The 16,690-nt window shown below is 50.0% G+C and overlaps 5 protein-coding genes across 5 annotated transcripts; 4 read left to right on the top strand and 1 right to left on the bottom strand.

Annotated features, from left to right (window-relative positions):
- Nucleotides 1-1,557: 1,557 nt before the first annotated feature.
- Nucleotides 1,558-5,115, top strand: N7500_000217 (putative C2H2 finger domain protein; the record flags this gene model as incomplete). Its single annotated transcript, XM_056671363.1, has 1 exon — nt 1,558-5,115. The coding sequence occupies one exon, from the start codon at nt 1,558-1,560 to the stop codon at nt 5,113-5,115; it is 3,558 nt and encodes a 1,185-aa protein (XP_056536936.1).
- A 1,533-nt stretch (nt 5,116-6,648) lies between these two features.
- Nucleotides 6,649-8,850, top strand: N7500_000216 (putative C2H2 finger domain protein; the record flags this gene model as incomplete). The annotated part of the gene is made up of 4 exons (XM_056671362.1): nt 6,649-7,274; nt 7,333-7,596; nt 7,649-8,257; nt 8,316-8,850. 4 exons carry the CDS (start codon nt 6,649-6,651, stop codon nt 8,848-8,850), a joined length of 2,034 nt encoding a protein of 677 aa, XP_056536935.1.
- Nucleotides 8,851-9,057: 207 nt separating this feature from the next.
- Nucleotides 9,058-9,499, bottom strand: N7500_000215 (uncharacterized protein; the record flags this gene model as incomplete). Its single annotated transcript, XM_056671361.1, has 3 exons — nt 9,058-9,113; nt 9,174-9,300; nt 9,359-9,499. 3 exons carry the CDS (start codon nt 9,497-9,499, stop codon nt 9,058-9,060), a joined length of 324 nt encoding a protein of 107 aa, XP_056536934.1.
- Nucleotides 9,500-10,008: 509 nt separating this feature from the next.
- Nucleotides 10,009-10,284, top strand: N7500_000214 (uncharacterized protein; the record flags this gene model as incomplete). Its single annotated transcript, XM_056671360.1, has 2 exons — nt 10,009-10,080; nt 10,156-10,284. 2 exons carry the CDS (start codon nt 10,009-10,011, stop codon nt 10,282-10,284), a joined length of 201 nt encoding a protein of 66 aa, XP_056536933.1.
- A 1,268-nt stretch (nt 10,285-11,552) lies between these two features.
- On the top strand, nt 11,553-16,533 carry N7500_000213 (chromatin segregase YTA7; the record flags this gene model as incomplete). Its single annotated transcript, XM_056671359.1, has 3 exons — nt 11,553-13,581; nt 13,636-14,436; nt 14,459-16,533. The coding sequence occupies 3 exons, from the start codon at nt 11,553-11,555 to the stop codon at nt 16,531-16,533; spliced, it is 4,905 nt and encodes a 1,634-aa protein (XP_056536932.1).
- Between the last annotated feature and the right edge of the window lie 157 nt (nt 16,534-16,690).

Below are 16,690 nucleotides of genomic sequence, written 5' to 3'. Positions count from 1 at the left end.
TTATCTGGACAGTCTTGGCATATAGTTTACACATGTCTTGACCTTGAATCATATGTCCCAAAAATAAAACAGTGTGGTTGCTATTGTATTTCAAGGGGAGGTTATTACGGTTATATTAAGTGTCAACCCAGGGGCCGAGGTATGCAGGTAGCATAGATGTCCCCACAGTTCCATCATCCTCACGGCCCTAATAAGTCCTAGTCTCTCCAGGTCAATATGAACACAAGCCACAAGCTACGCTATTTCCAGAATCAACATCATTCTACACAGCTTCTGACGCCTTGCATCTCTTTCACCGACCGCTTGATGTTGTCCGAGACCTTTGGACATCAACGCAAAAATACTGCGTCAGACTGTAGCCTACTCCTTCTGAACTGACCACATGTCATGATCGTCGAGAAGATATACTATGTACCATTTCGAAATGCCTTCATAGGACATAACTCTTGTGGTTGGAATAAAAACTGTGGGGCTCTTATTCTTGAGGCTGAGAGGGTACTGCGGGGCAGGGGATCTAAGACAACAGACAACCGCAACCTCGAGAATCGAAACAGTTCAGTTTTTCATTTGTTGCCCGGGCTTACGCTTGTGATTGAGTGATTCTTCGGGCGAAGGAATGTCCAAAACTCGACACAAATCTTAGTCAGAATTTGAAGCTATTGAGAATTATTGCCTTTTATTTTTTTTCGGAACGATGTAAGATTCTGAGATTGTAACTAGATAGGTTTATCAAATGTAAATTTCATGAGTTCTATGGGTTTTAAATATATGGGCGCGTAACGAGGGGTTTGTTGTGCCTCGTCTGTGGACATTGTACGGAGTATAGTTTATATAGAACATGTAGATACTCGATAGAACCGAGAACCAACGATTTATTTCGAACCTCTTCTAAAACGTACTACGTGACAGACAAATCCAATTTCAGCCCTATCATACTGTAATGGACCCCACATGAGGCTGAGTAGAGAGACAGGAATAGAAATGGAATGTGGCTAGGGCGCCTATAAGAAAACACATGCGGACCAATTGTAGATATATGTAGTCCGTGGTAGTCCGTGGATAGAACTCATTGCACAGCCACGCCCTGTTTTGCAAGGCTCTGTGAGAAGAACTTGATTTCCTGTTTATTCAAACAAGGCTGACAAGGGATAGATCCTTTTGGGGGGAGATTCTGCTGGGATCTTCTGGTGATGACATTCTTTGCATAAAATAAGTGGGATGCGCCCGGCGCTTGTTCAGCTTGTCCCCCTCTCTGATCTTCGGCCCCCATCACCTTTTCTTTTCTTTTTTCCCTTCACCTTTGACTCTGGAATTTCTGATTTTCATATTTAACTTGGACTATTTCGGGGATTTCATCGATCCAAGACCAGTTGCCTTGTGTATCGTCCTCTTCACCATATAATAGAGGCAATCCCGGGTCAGGACACCTGGATACCCAAGCAAACCCCAATATAATCGACCTGCTTGTATTGTACCCCTCCATGCTTCCTGAATCGGCTTCATTTGATACCTCTCGTTCTCGCGGTCAATTTTGAGCTAATTGACCGCCATTTGAACATGTCACACGCCTCCCCACCCAGCGCTCAGGGGCAATCGCCAGATGCAATCCAAGATCGATATGCTCCCGATCCTTACCTATCAGCCGCATCCGACCCGGAGGAAGTCTTCTTTCGGGCCAGTGCTATTCGACTAACGCCATCGCGGGGAAGTCCTGGGCACAGTGCGGGACCTGGCTCGTCCCCTCATGAAGACGCTCGGCTCGACTCCACAATCCAGGGCTATTTGGACCCGAGAGCAAATGATTATACGGACCCAAGCACTTGTACCTCACCTATTTCTGATACGAGTGTCTTTGTGGAACCAAAAGATATCGAACTGGGTAGTGGCTCAACCTGGCAGGATGATGACCTGCCATCGTACAGGATTGGGGAGGCCCCTGTGCCCGTCGACCCGGAGTGGGGTTCGTCCATGGCACCGAACGCCTTTCAGTGGACGAGCTCGAACCACGATCCAAAGTTGAATCCACCATCCACGCTGACAGGTCTAGAAATTCCTGGCAATTCTAGCATACAGCCGTCACTCCCCAGCTCGTACCAGTCTGGTCTCGGTGTCCTTAATGCATGCACCGAGCCAGCTAGGCTTGGCGTCCTGCCCAACGATGAGTTGACTACTGAGCTGGCGCCGAACGCAACCAGAGGAAGAAGCCCCGTCTTCAAGATTACAACCTTCTCTCGAGGCGATTCGCCCAAGGAACGCAGCATGTCATCGCAAAGGCGTCTCAGCTCTTTCACACATCTATCTGCTAATCCAAACGAGTTGGAAGACAGAGATGATGACGATCATCACTCGGTATTATCAGCTCCCGTGAAGCGATCCGAGAATGGCGGATGGATCCCAAACTCATCGACTCATCTAGGTGGCATTGACCCAAGCTCCCGTGGGGACGAACTCGTGCCAAGTCCTAATGACATCTATGTTCAGCGTGAAAGGGACGAGAAGAATGAGGACATTTCCCACTGGTCTGTCTCTGTGAGCGCAGCCAACAGTGACGCCGGGGACTCACCTAGTCCACCGCGTTCACGTCCACACCATGTTTCCCGGAGACTTCGAGCGAGGAGTACCGGGGATCACCCTTTGGAGCAAGAAGACTATTTTACTATCAAATCTCGCACCGGAGACGGGTCATTCCCTGGACCTGGGGTATTAGTTCATGAGAGCAGCGAGGAACTCAGTGAAGATGAAGCAAGCATTGGCACGTACTCCGACGAGCCCTCAGCCAATGTAGATGAGCCTGGCAGATATGATCGGAGTACCCCCGAGGTATATTCATCTCTCTCGCCGACCAAGGCCGAGGAAAGTATCCGTCTCTACCCCTGGCATGACCCCCCTCACGATCCGACCCCCAGATCACAAGCGATGCAGCCGGACAGCTCTACCGACGCCATGATAGCTTTTAACAAACGTGTACGGGATCTCGAAACGGCGTCGCTCGCGGCAACAATTGATAATAATAGCATTATCAATGTTGCCACATCTCTCGAGAATTTTTCCTTTTCCGAACAACCCAAGAAGCGTACTAGTTTGTTTAAGCATCGATTACTGCATGCATCATCGATTCTGAAGCGTCAAGCATCTGACCTTTCCATCGGTCAATCTTATAGCTACCCAGGGCTTCCGCGACGTGATACAGAGGACTCACCAGCAAAACCGAGTAACTCACCACGACCTGGGTTCTTACACCGTCGCCATTCACGGTCGCCAAGCTTGAGCAACGCAATTCTTTCAATGACTAACCAAATGGTTGCTGTCGGGGGTAGTCAGCCGGTCCGAGCAGTATCACCTGCACCCTCGCCGAATCCGGAGAGAAGTTCCTTGAACATTCAATTCAAGGGCCGAGTTCGAAGCAGAAGCGAGATCCCCCGACCAAGTAGCCCCGGACTAATAAATCTCATGACGGCTCATGGTGGTCCACCAGTTCCAAACATCACATCACCTCGAGTCAGTTCGGACACCGACCAAACACCCAGAAGTACACCTCTGGGACCTGAAACCGGGGGCCCTGAAGACGAGAACGATGGTGACTCCGCTAATAACAAAGGCATCGTGATGGACTTCCCTGCTATTCAGAGTCTGCCCGTGCCAACAATCGAAGGGTTTAGATCGCAGATCATGCAATTGAATCCAAGGCTGGAGCCAGCTCTGATTCATCGCCTGGCACATGAGCAGGACCGTCGATACAAGATCTTGGTTGGTTTGCAGCAAAAGCATTCGGTTGCAACTGGCAACCACACATGTAAATCTGGCGACTATTGTACTGTCCAGGGTGGGAAACCCACTCTGTTGCAGGACCACAAGGGCCCCAACGATCTCGAGGCCGGACAGATCCAGTTCCAAGTGACAAGCTTCAGTCACGGAAACGAGCAACAGTATTCACCAGGCGAAGATACGGGTCCCGCCGCCCAGTTCCCTCCTGGTGTGCCGCTTCCGCCAGTCAATCGTCTTCCTGCCCGGTTTGAGTGCCCCATTTGTTTCGAAGTAAAAACCTTCCAAAAACCTTCCGACTGGTCCAAACATGTCCAGGAAGATGTGCAGCCATTTACTTGCACATTCCCTCACTGCACCGAGCCTAAGTCGTTTAAGCGTAAAGCAGACTGGGTTCGCCATGAGAACGAGAAGCACCGGCACCTAGAGTGGTGGACCTGTGCATTCCCCGAGTGCACCCACAAATGCTACCGAAAGGACAATTTCGTTCAGCATTTGGTTCGAGAGCACAAAATGCCGGAGCCTAAGATCAAAAAGACGGGCAAGGCCTCGGGCGCTGTGGAGGCTGAGACAGTGTCGAATAGCCGAAGAGCGCAGGAGCTTGAGCGATTATGGCAAATGGTCGAGGAATGTCGGCATGACACCACCCAATCGCCCCAGGAGGAGCCATGCCGCTTCTGCGGGAATGTCTGTAACGAGTGGAGAAAGTTGTCAGTCCACCTTGGCAAACATCTGGAGCAACTAGCCCTGCCTGTTTTACGATTAGCGAAGCCGAGCGGCGCCACAGCCCATGTTTCCAACCCCAGCCTAGTGGAGCCAACTCGCGGATCATCGGCAACGTATCCCTCTCTCGCGTTATATCACCATGGACGCGAAGTACCCGAAACAGCCTCCACCCATCTACAACCGCAATATGCGATCCGAAACACTAGCACGCCCGCCAACCCTGCGCTCTCCATCAACAACGTTCCGCTCACAAATTACTCCACCATCTCTGACGGTGAATTTTCACAAGAGCCCGAATCCATCACGGAATCTCTTACCCCTGATCCCTTCCCGGCGTACACGCACGCGGCGGGCCAATTTGGTCAAACGACACTCCACCCAGCTCAGACCCAGGCCTATCCCCTGCATCAGAACTCGGTGACGTACCCACCACCATATAATGCCGTCCCGAGATCGAGATCCTCCGAGGCAGATCCCATGCTGCAGAACTCTTATCCTCTCACGCAGTGTCTCCCACATCCCTCTCTGTACCCTGTAGATGGGAATTACCCAGCTTACCAACCCATGCAATCCAATATCCCCTACACTTCTGCGACTTACTCTTCTGGATGTTCCTCCCAAATGTGATTATTGATACGATGCTCCCTTGCAATCGCCTTTTGACCCCCTTCTCTCTACCCTTTTTTTTTCTGTCTGATCCTCCTCGGTTCTGTTGTCCCCTCTTCCACATCAGCTGCATTGTATTCGATGGTGTATGATATTACTAGGAGGAATTCCCATCTGTTCCATTCCCTTCCCCAACATCGACCTATGCAAACAATTTTAAATCTTATGCATTTCGGGGAATGATGGGTGTGATGATTTAGCCTATCTCTAATTGTGCAATATCTCTGTACATATTTCCGCGCAGGAATTTTGTTTCAGGGCTTTTGACTAAACGGCGATGTGCATGGCATATGAGAGATCCGATTTATGTTTTGACTTTTTCCTCTTCGGTACTAGGGTGTGCCCACCTACACATGGTTCCATGGTCCATAACATAAATTCCACTCACCCTGGGAGGTTAGAGACACAACTGAACGGAGAGTCCTCTCTATGTAGAAATTAAATTCCTGACTTCGGTTTCAAAGTTATAACCCCCTTGACTCCTAAATTCGAAACTGCATAATATCCTCATATCGCGTATAAGGCGCAACCATGATTCATCCCTTGCGCCCACGAACATGGCAAGCCTGTGCCGTCGCCGATCAACTATGCCGATCGTCTGTCCTGTCACAGTAATCTAGTCCTTACTTTCTTGCAGCCAATCTTCCCCTTCCAGGACATATTGTACGATCTCCCTGGGGGCTGAAGTTGTCTTGCATGCCTCGTGCAGGGGAACTAACGACATTATCTGGTGTGCGTGGGTGTGTGATACGTGTATACTATCTATCGAAGATGATATTCGAAGCGGGCTGAACCAACCCCGGAACTCCGGGAGATGACGGGGTATCCGCGGCCGATCGTGAACCGGAGCTTGGGATCGAATTTAATATAATCTTGGGCCGTTATTGGATGTTCACTATCAGCCTCATGTTTGCTATGGAAGATACCAAATTCTCACCACGGAGCCCCCGTTGAGAGAGTATTTACCCGGGTGAAGGTATCGGGTGTGGGCTGTGCAATCAAGGGATGACATGTTGCATTCCATGCTGGCAACACGCGAGGATGAACTTTGTCTTAGCTTTTACCTCTTTGGATTTCTGTATTGCTTTTTTTTTCGTTTTCCCTTTTTCTTTTGATTATGTTCTTTTTGGGCATATTTCTCATGCAGTTTCGGTTAACACATTCCAACCCTTGAATCGCCTATCGCGTGGTGAAGTCAACCGGCTCGGGGCGAGGGTGTGGAGATTGCGTGTCTCTCTCGCGTGTAGGGTTTGGCATTTGCATGCATCGTTGAGCCTTTTAATACTGTGCCCCTCCCATTTTGACTAGTCTTTATTATCTCTCGACTGAACACAAAAAGAAATATTCACTTGCTTGATATTACACTATATAGCTATGGAGGTTGGTGCCCTGCTGACTCGATGACCCCCGCGGCTCTCACCAATAATCTAACTCCGCCTCAAAAAGGAAACACAGCTGGGTTGGAATGACTCCACAGATATTCTTCAAGGCATCATGGCTGGAAATGAAGGACACGATTTGTTTGATCCTAAATCCTCCAATCTCCCTTTTGACGCTGCAAACCCACTACTAGACCTCCAACTTGGATCACTCGATCCAACACTTCACCACTCACTCCTCAGCCAATGGCCTTCGCACTCCCGAGACCTATACTACCCCCGATATACTCACCCCCGTCTGACAGGCGACCAAGATGCCTGGAACCCGCTGCTGGCCACCGGTGTCCCGGCCACCTCATCCATCTCGCATATGAACATGCCTGCTCAGGTGCCCGATCAGGACTGTTGCTTCTCGCAACATTATAGCGAGCCTTCTGAGAGTGGAAGCCAGTATATAGATAGCCATCATTCTGCTGATTCCGGCTATGGTGGAACTAGCTGTACAACACAGTCGGTTGTTGCTTCTTCGTACGGCATGGAGTCATCGAGCCCACAGATGGACATGACAGACAACATGTCTGCCGAGTCGAAGCCTTCGTTTGACCGTCTCAAATATGGCTCTGTGTCTGAGGAATCGTATACGTCGGAGTTCATGGGCTCGCCGTCGCAGTTGGTCGATGCTTCAATGCGATGCGAACATCCATCGTGCAAGTGGGTTGGCAAATGTCCTTCGGATAAGAGGTATGTCCTTTTGATTGCAATTTTGAGCATTGTCAGGATAGGAAACTGACTTCCACAGGAAACACGAGGCTCGCCACAAAAAGCTATTTAAATGTGACGTGCCAAATTGCCCGCGGAAGGACGGGTTCGGCACCATCAATGATCTTGCCCGTCATAAGAAATGTGTACACAATAAAGAGCCCGAGCGTGGGCCTAAGATGATGTACATGTGTTTCGGGGCACACTGCCCGCGCCCGAATAAGAAGTGGCCGCGCCTAGATAACTTCAAGCAACATCTGAACCGGATGCATCAGGAAGAGGATGGGGAAGCACTCTTGAAAAAGTGGGTTCAAACATGAGATCTCCAAATGTTCCTGTCATTAACTTAGAAACAGGTCCATGGATTGGTATGAAAAAGTCATTCTTCGCCAACCAGAACAGAGCCGCGACAGCCGTAACCCAAGAGATAGTTCAGTATTCGAGTCGCATGATGACGAGATGTCCGTCCAATCCACCCCGGATATCGAGCTAGAATCCGGTTCCACCTCACAGCAGAAAACTGACATTTTCACATTTGGTGATGCCACACCGAGACCCCCTCAGTATGGTACGCCGTCTCTTGCGGACTCTGTGCCTTCCCAATTCCCTGCTTTCACCTCTTTGGGTCTATCAACAAGTCAAGGCCCTTCCGCTGAACGCGGAATGACAAGGCCCGATGGATCGGTTACAGACGCAGCTGATAATTTAATTAATGCCATGACAAAGATGATGAACAACCGTGGGCGGAGATCAAGTCAAAATACCGACGAGGGGATTGATCTTGGGGCCGACGCTGCTCAGCTGTCCCAGCCCCAGCGGCAGATGCTGCAAAAGGTGCTCTCGGTGGCCTTAGAACGATTATCTGACGACAACCAGTCCATCGCACAAGATCATGATAACGAGAAACGTGACTGGTTTCAATGTGATGCGTGCCCAAAGCGGACTCGACTCCGCTGTGAGATGAAGTAGGCCACCTTCAAGCTCTTTCATATTCTTATCGGTATTAACCACGGACGTCGCTAGGAAACACCAAAAGCGCCACGAACGACCGTACGGCTGTACTTTTCCTCACTGCGCCAAGTCATTTGGCAGCAAAGCCGATTGGAAGCGCCACGAGAGCTCCCAACATCTCAGTGTGCCAAGTTGGTTCTGCACAGAACACGACGTGCAAACAGGCGCCTCGTGCGAACGATTGTTCTATCGGCCTGAGACATATACCCATCATCTGCACCAGCACGGAGTCCATGAATATCAAGTGGCAGCTTCGACTGGCAATAATCGGCTCGATCTGGCGGGCCAGTCGCATTTCTGGTGTGGGTTCTGTAACTGCAGAGTCCCGCTGAGGAACCATGGCCCTGAGGCCTCAGATGAGAGATTTAATCATATTGACATTGAGCATTTCAAGAAAGGAGAGAGAGGTCAGGACTGGCGATTCCCGTCTTCGTCGCTCGATGGAGATGAGATGAATCAGACCAAAGATGTTGCGGTACAGACTTTTGACCGCAGTCGGAAGACTGCGGCGACTAGCGAGCGGAAGCGCAAGTATGCTGCGGTATAGATTGCCAGGTTTTTGACGACTCACACCCTGGTGCCGTAATATAATAAGGATATTCTGCAATGTTTGGTTTATTGGGGATCACCAAGACAATGTATCTCCAATTCTGGAAGTGTCATGGCATTATTCAAACCCACAATATAATATGGTGTTGAGCATTGATAAATATGATATGGTACAGTCTATCTCAAGATTTTCTCAAGATCGGTTTCATTTCTGGGTGCTAGTCAACTCCCGGACCTCTTTCTCTAGCACGGCCACTTTCTCTGCGGGAAGGGTGAGCAACATGCGTGATGGGGTAATGCATCAATTGTGATTGATCTCACCATTCTTTGCCACCTTGATCTCATCCATCTCCAACTTCAACCAGGTCCAATAGAGGACTTGGTAGACGAACACCCCTCCCAAGAAGACCTTGGCGAAGGGGCCCATAAAGGTTCGATATTGGTTCATCTGGTAAAAAGTTAAGATGTTGTAATTTGTTACTTTGAAAAATAATCCCTATACATACCCCTTCCTTATATGCACTAGGCTCCTTGGATGAGTTAAATATGGCTTGTGTGGAGGTGAAGGTCCGTCGGCTCATGGGAGCTCGAGCCAAGTGAAAAGGCATCATAGCCGGTATAAGCCGACGAGCTGAGTGTGAGAGCATATTGTGATTTGTGGCAGTTGGTGCCTTCTTTCTTGTTGATATCCAAGAAGACGAGCTAGGGTGATGTTGAAGTTCGCGTTGCATTTCGGGTATGGCGGTCTTGGCGTTGATCCCTCAGGTGTCAATTTCCTCGCCTTTCCTTAGAATTATATTTCTAAGATTAGTCGAGATAAAGCCAAGTACTCCGTACATCGTTTTCAAATGTCACAGGGCTACTAGAGATGGGCTTGAAAGAATTGTATGTTGGTGAGATCCCAAAGGACTCCCACAACATTGAGAGGTAGGCTCTGGTCTGGTGGTCTGGTGCTTATATATGACCGAGTAGCCGCGAGGCTTTTTTTTTTTCTATCGAATTTTGGCTCATTGGAGGTAGTTGATATAACACACAAAGGTGATCTTTTTGGGTGTTGGTGCTTCACGACCGAATGATGTGATGTCTACGGAGTACATAACGTATAGTTCCAAGCTTCGAAATCAATTTGCTGTGCGACTGATGCGTCTCCGAAAACATGTCCACCCGCAGGGTCCGTGAGCCAGACAATTTGCGGATCAAAATCATCCGGATCCACGACAATGGGGGGGTGTAGGTGTCAACCCAAATTTGTGCACAGAAGAGGCATCAAAAAGCTTGTCGGCAGCTCGATCTCTTTGTACAGTTTATCATCGGTCATTACTGTGCCTCTGAACCTGTTCAGCAGGAGGGATCACTGAAGGGAAAGACCTGGGCGCTCGGAAAAATGAAAAACATCGACGACGGCGAAGCACAGCTCCGGGAATGGGATTAGAATCAAGAGGAAATCCGGGGAAAACACTGGTATTAGGAGCAGGTGATCTACAAGTAGCAATACCAAATTCCCAATGGCTTTATAAAACTTGCCTATGGATCATTAAAGGATCATCTCAAGCGATCCAAGTGTAGGGAGATGATCGGACAGAAGTAGATGGCTACTCGCGAGATGATGTTTTTGGCACTATGGCTCTCATCGACTCTCTGGTGCAACCCGGATACAAGTACATCAAAGGAAATGTCATAGAATAAGGCAAGTTGGACTAGAAAGGTGGCAATATCTATATCTGCATGCTTAATGGGCTTGCATGGGAGTGTAGATCTCTAGGGCAGCACGAGCCACTGCTGAGTCAGCGGCACATGATATCAGGTCCAGTCGAGAGCGTCGCAGAAAAAAGGGCAACGGAAAGGAAAAAACAAAGGGCCCTATTCTCGTCTTCTTCATGTCCCAAATTGCCCTCTGACACCTCCTGTCATCATTGTATCGTGCCATTCCCCCCCATCTTCACCAATCGTGAATATTGCAGTTTTGGGCTATCAAAATCATCAAAAGAATCCATTCCGCTAATTCAGGAGTAGAATGGAGCACTACAATAGCTCGATTCATGGGGGACTTGATTCACGGACTGAAGGGTGACAATGGCTATTGAAGCAATTCCCCCATTGAGAGATGGGCACGTGCGCTTTGTTGACTAATGTGGTGCGCCACAATAAGTGGCTGATTCATTCAGGCAGTCAGCCCCAATGAGCGCGAGTCCTTTCCGCCCTTCTTCCCTGAAGTCTTTGTTCCTCGAGTTCCCATCGTCTTCTACTTTCTTTTACTTTCAGCAATTCTTTCTGTGAACTGCGCATCTATTCTGGTGGCTGATAGTCTTCCAACACTTTTGTTTTCCCACGCGTTCCCGAGTCCGTGAGACCCTTCCACCTCTGCCCCAATTGCGCTCCACCACCGTGTCGTCTCCGCTAACATATTGATCAGCAATTGTCGGGAAGAGAGTGTCAAGGCTGCTGCTGCGACAGGAAGTTTCTTTCTATTTGATCGAGTGGTCCAGCTGTTGCTGGCGACAACTGAACCATTCGTGAGTGTTGTCCCTCCTTCCCGCATCGCGCAAGCCCGACGACCCGCCTTTTTACTTTTTTGTATCTTGCTTGTTATCTTGGCCTTCGACCCCTCTCACTGTGTCCTTGTTGTGCTCCCCAAATTGGAGCGGTTTATGCTGACTATCGTGATCTCGAAAGTGATCCCTTAATCACAAAAACTGCGCCATGGCTCGTGGCGCAAAGCGCACCCTGGACGAGGCCGCCAACAAGTCCGACTCCGACGACGAGGATTACAGCGACCACGCTCGCTATTCGCGTTCTACCGGTCGGAAGTCGAAGGCCAGCCCCAAGAAAAAGTCGCGGCCGGCCCCAAGAAAGAGACGACGCAGCTCAGACGACGGTCTCACCTCGGACGACGAAGATCTCTCTGAGGATTTCGACTTCGATGAGGTGGAAGAAGAATCGGAGGAGGAAGTTGAACGCAATGTTAGAGGAACGGCGCGTCGACGGACCACCCAAAGCCGTCGCCCACACTACGGGGAACCAGAATCGGACGAAGAGCTGATCGACAATGATGGTGAGGATGAGACTCAAGACTCTACTCCACAAAAGAGCACTGTCATCAAGTTGAAGCTCCCACCCAATTACTTGGCTTTCTCTAAACGTGTAACCCGGCGTACCCGTGACGCTTCAGAGGATATCTACGCCCTTACCAACTCTGGTCGTCATATACACACCGTTGAGCGAGGTACACACACTCCAGAAGCCGAATTTCCAACCCCGTCTCGCCGTATTGCCCGAGTCGATCGCATGGCCAAGCGCACAATCATTGACGAAGAGGATGAAGACGCTGAAGGCACTGAAGAGCACGAGGATGCCGAGGAGGTCATCAACGAAACAACCATTCAGGGCTCGCAAATCGAGGTAGTGGAAAGTGACATGCCTCACGGCGGCGCTGAGGGTGATGCATTGCTAATGAACGATGGAGTCCACCATTCAATTGACGAAGAAATGCCGGATGAAGACGTCGTCCCTGAATCGGAAAATGGTGATACAAAGAATGATCCTTCCGAGCACACCGAAGAGCTCCCAACAACTCGGCGACGAGGAAGGCTTTCACATGATCAAAGCCCCGGGGAGACTGCCACGCAAGACGCGGAGACGAACGAAGAAGCACAGCTACGTCGATCCAGTCGTAAGCAGCCATCCCGAAGCTCACAGCGCAAAAACAAAAATGAAGAAAGTGATTTTGAGCCAGAGGAGGAGCCCTCGAATGATGAGGAGGACGACTCTGACTCCGAATCGCATGCCTTTCCCCGCAAAGATATTCAATCTCGCGAGGAAGCCGAGGATAGCTCTGCTAGTCGGCGCCCTGGCCTACGCCAACGGCCTTCTCGAACCAGGGCGCCCTCAGAGGAAGCAGAAGAACTTGCCGAAGAACTAGAAGATCTTACTGGCCGTGCCCGTCGCCGTACGAAGCAAACAGTCGTGTACGAGAAACCGCGTCGCAACCGAAAGAATGTTGATTACCGCATCATTCGGCCTGAAATGCTTCAACCCAATGAAGACACCGATAACGAAGTGACTGGCTCTCCATCCCGCCGTGGTCGTGGAGGTGGAGGCTGGCAGCGAACTTTGTTCTCGACATTAGGCCCATTTGGCGGTGGTGGTAATTCAGCAATTCTCGGCGTTCCTGGTGGCCCTACTGCGGTCGGCGGAGCTGAGAGCGATAGCAGTGACGATGAAGGCGCCCAGCAGCCAAATCGCACTGGTCTCGCCCCTGGTGTTGGAGTTGCAGCCACTCACAACCAGTCGGCTGACCCTGCTCAGAACTCATCTGGCACGCCTGCAAACCTCGGCAAGTTCAATAACAAACAGGCTCTGGCTGACGCGGATCCCCTGGGGGTTGACATGAATGTCAACTTTGATCATGTTGGCGGTTTGCAAGGGCACATCGACCAATTAAAAGAGATGGTTTCTTTGCCTCTCTTGTACCCAGAAATCTTCCAGCGTTTCAAAATTACTCCTCCTCGTGGTGTTTTATTCCATGGTCCTCCTGGTACCGGAAAGACGCTCATGGCTCGCGCTCTTGCCAACAGCGTCAGCTCAGAGGGGCGCAAAGTCACATTCTACATGAGAAAGGGCGCGGATGCATTGAGTAAATGGGTCGGTGAAGCTGAACGACAACTTCGGCTTCTTTTCGAAGAAGCTCGCAAGAACCAGCCTAGCATCATCTTTTTTGATGAAATTGACGGTAAGACAGGCTCTTCTGAACGCATTGCTGGCAGCCGCTAATATCCTATTCTAGGTTTGGCCCCCGTAAGATCAAGTAAACAAGAACAGATTCATGCTTCGATTGTCTCAACACTACTTGCATTGATGGACGGCATGGATGGTCGTGGTCAAGTGGTTGTCATCGGTGCTACCAATCGTCCTGACTCTGTTGATCCGGCTCTTCGCCGCCCTGGTCGTTTTGATCGTGAATTCTATTTCTCGTTGCCTAATATTGAGGCACGTCGTGCTATTCTTGACATTCACACAAAAGAATGGGATCCTCCTCTTCCAGACAACATCAAAGATGAATTAGCGGATATGACAAAGGGTTATGGCGGTGCTGACTTACGGGCGCTTTGCACCGAGGCTGCAATCAATGCCGTACAAAGAAGATACCCTCAAATCTACAAATCAGACCAAAAGCTTGTGATTGATCCGAAGACAATCGATGTCACCCCCAAAGATTTCATGCTGGCAATCAAGAAGATGGTGCCCTCCTCAGAGCGGTCTACCTCATCGGGCGCGACTGCCCTCCCTCTGAACATTGAGCCCTTACTTCGTCATCCCTTATCTGAAATCAAATCTTTGCTGTCCGAGATTCTACCACAACGAAAGAAACTTACGGCTCTCGAGGAGGCTCAATATGAGGAGCCCAACGATGGTGCAGGCTTTACCCGAGAGCTGCTTTTGCAGGAGTTTGATCGGTCGCGTGTCTTCCGACCCCGACTCCTCCTTCGGGGTCCTCACGGCATGGGCCAGCAATACCTTGCGGCTGCACTACTGCATGTGTTTGAGGGCCTGCATGTGCAGGCCTTCGACCTGCCCACTTTGCTGAGTGACTCAACCCCGCTCCCCAGAGGCAGCTGTCATCCAGCTATTCACCGAGGTCAAGCGGCATAAGCCGAGTGTGATTTACATTCCCAACATCCAATTGTGGTTCCAAACTGTCGGACCTACTGTCATTTCTACCTTCATGAGTCTTTTGCGGTCGGTGCCACCTTCTGATCCAGTCCTTTTGCTTGGTATCCTTGAATCACAAGAAGAGGACGTGGATGATGGTCTACTCAGGAACATGTTCGGTTTTTCCAAGAAGAACCAGTATTATCTATCCCCTCCAAATCATGATGCCCGTCGTGAATTCTTTGGAAAGATAATTGAATTCGTCAAGACTCCCCCGAAAGGATTCCCGAACCCAGAAAACCGCAAGCTTCGTCAGCTGGAACAGTTAGAAGTCGCGCCACCTCCGCCTCCCAAGCCCGAGGCAGAACTCACCAAGGAGGAGATCAAGGCTCAGAGGAAAAAGGATTACATATCCTTGAATCTTCTGAAAACCCGGATTCAACCCATCATGGACCAGGTCAAGAGATACAAGCGTTTCAGGTCGGGCGTGATCGATGAATCTCAAATTCGATACTTGTGGGAGGAAGAAGATCCCAACATTGTTACCAGCGATCTTCCCCCGGATCAACAAAATACCTTCCGGCCTTATGAAAAAGCATACGACAAACATGGTGTTTTGGGTCTTCGTGAAACTGCCACTGGGAAATTCTACTACAACCTGGAGATTGTAACAATTGAGAAACGCCTTGCAAACGGATACTACAAACGCGCCATCGATTTTGTGGCGGATGTCAAGCGAATGGTTAAAGATGCTCGTCAGACTGGTGACCCAGAACGCATCTTGCGGTCGAGTGAACTTTTGACTAATGTCGAAGTTGATATTGCGGGTGTTATGGTGGCCGAACCAGCTCTCATGGCAGAATGTGAGCAGGTCTATCTGCGTGAGATGGCTCGCGAAAAGGAGGTGGCCGAGCGTCAGAAGCGTGCCCAGGTGGAGAACACAATTACTCCTATTGAGGAGGCTACCCATGTGTCGCACGGTAACACGGAATCCAGTCTATTGACTGGCCCGGTTAAACTGGGCGAGACGTTCCCTGATAATGGCGATGATAGAAAAGCTGCTTCGCGTCCCGTCACTCCCGCATCCCAGGTTAAGAGTTTCGCCAATGGAGATCATCAAGGGGATGGTTCGGATCTCAACGAGTCTGGTTCCCATGCCGTCGGCGTGAGCAATGGTACCCATGGAGATGGGGACGGTGACATTTTTATGTCCAATTCCGATGATCACTCAGGTAGCAAGGACACTCAGGGAAGCTCATTCGGGCCGTCTGCACAGCCAAAGCCTCTTTATTCGCACACTGCCCCTTCTCAGCAAATTCGTCGAGAATCCGGGCTTTCTAGCTTCTCTCAGCGAGGCCCCATGACTCCAATGGCCCCCGGATCTCAGCCAGCTGATTATACCAATGAAGCATCCACGACTCAGACGACTTCTGATAAAAAATCCTCCGAACACCTGTCCAATCAAACCTACCACACTCACAGCCCTCATGTCTCAAGAACCGAATACCCCGACCTTACTCCATACCCCGATCGTGTGTCGCAGGAAGACCACCTGCCCGACACCCAACAAAACGACAGTAGCCAGCCGTCCCCACATCCGCGGGACTCAATGCTCAGCAATGCAGATACTCAGGAGAACAGTGGATTGAATGGAAGCCAGTCGCAGTCGAAGCCACAACCTCCGCTGTTCGATGCACCCAACATGCCAGGAAATAATGCTTCTGCTAGCTTGGAATCGAACCTGAACGAGGAACTTCATGAGCCCTTCGTCCTCGATCTTGAGGTTGTTGAGCGCCTGCACACGCAGCTAACCCTGTCAACTAGCGGCTTCTCAGTGGAGCAGCTGGAGCAAATCAACACTAACCTGATGGACTTCGTGTGGCACAAGCGTGGAGAATGGAATCGTACTCACGTTGCCGATGGTCTCGGCAAAACATACAATGCAGTCCTCGAAGATATGCAGGAGATGCAGGAGATCGGTCCCATCAGCCAACAAACCAAGGATATTTTGGCCAACCTGAGTTTCCAGTGAGAGATGTTTGATGGGTATTCCATCGTTTTACCCTTTTCTTTTTTTGTTCCTTTTCCTACTTTGTCAATATGTTGACTCGGTTCATATTCCCCTTTGATCTGGCGATGGTTTTTTTTTTTTTTTTCTTGTTTTTCTCTTCTTTGCGGCGAGATGGATG

Source organism: Penicillium coprophilum (genome assembly GCF_028826855.1).
Source record: "Penicillium coprophilum strain IBT 35676 chromosome Unknown utg000001l_segment0_segment0, whole genome shotgun sequence".
Taxonomy (NCBI): Eukaryota; Fungi; Ascomycota; class Eurotiomycetes; order Eurotiales; family Aspergillaceae; genus Penicillium; species Penicillium coprophilum.
This window is presented reverse-complemented; position numbering and strand designations above follow the sequence as displayed.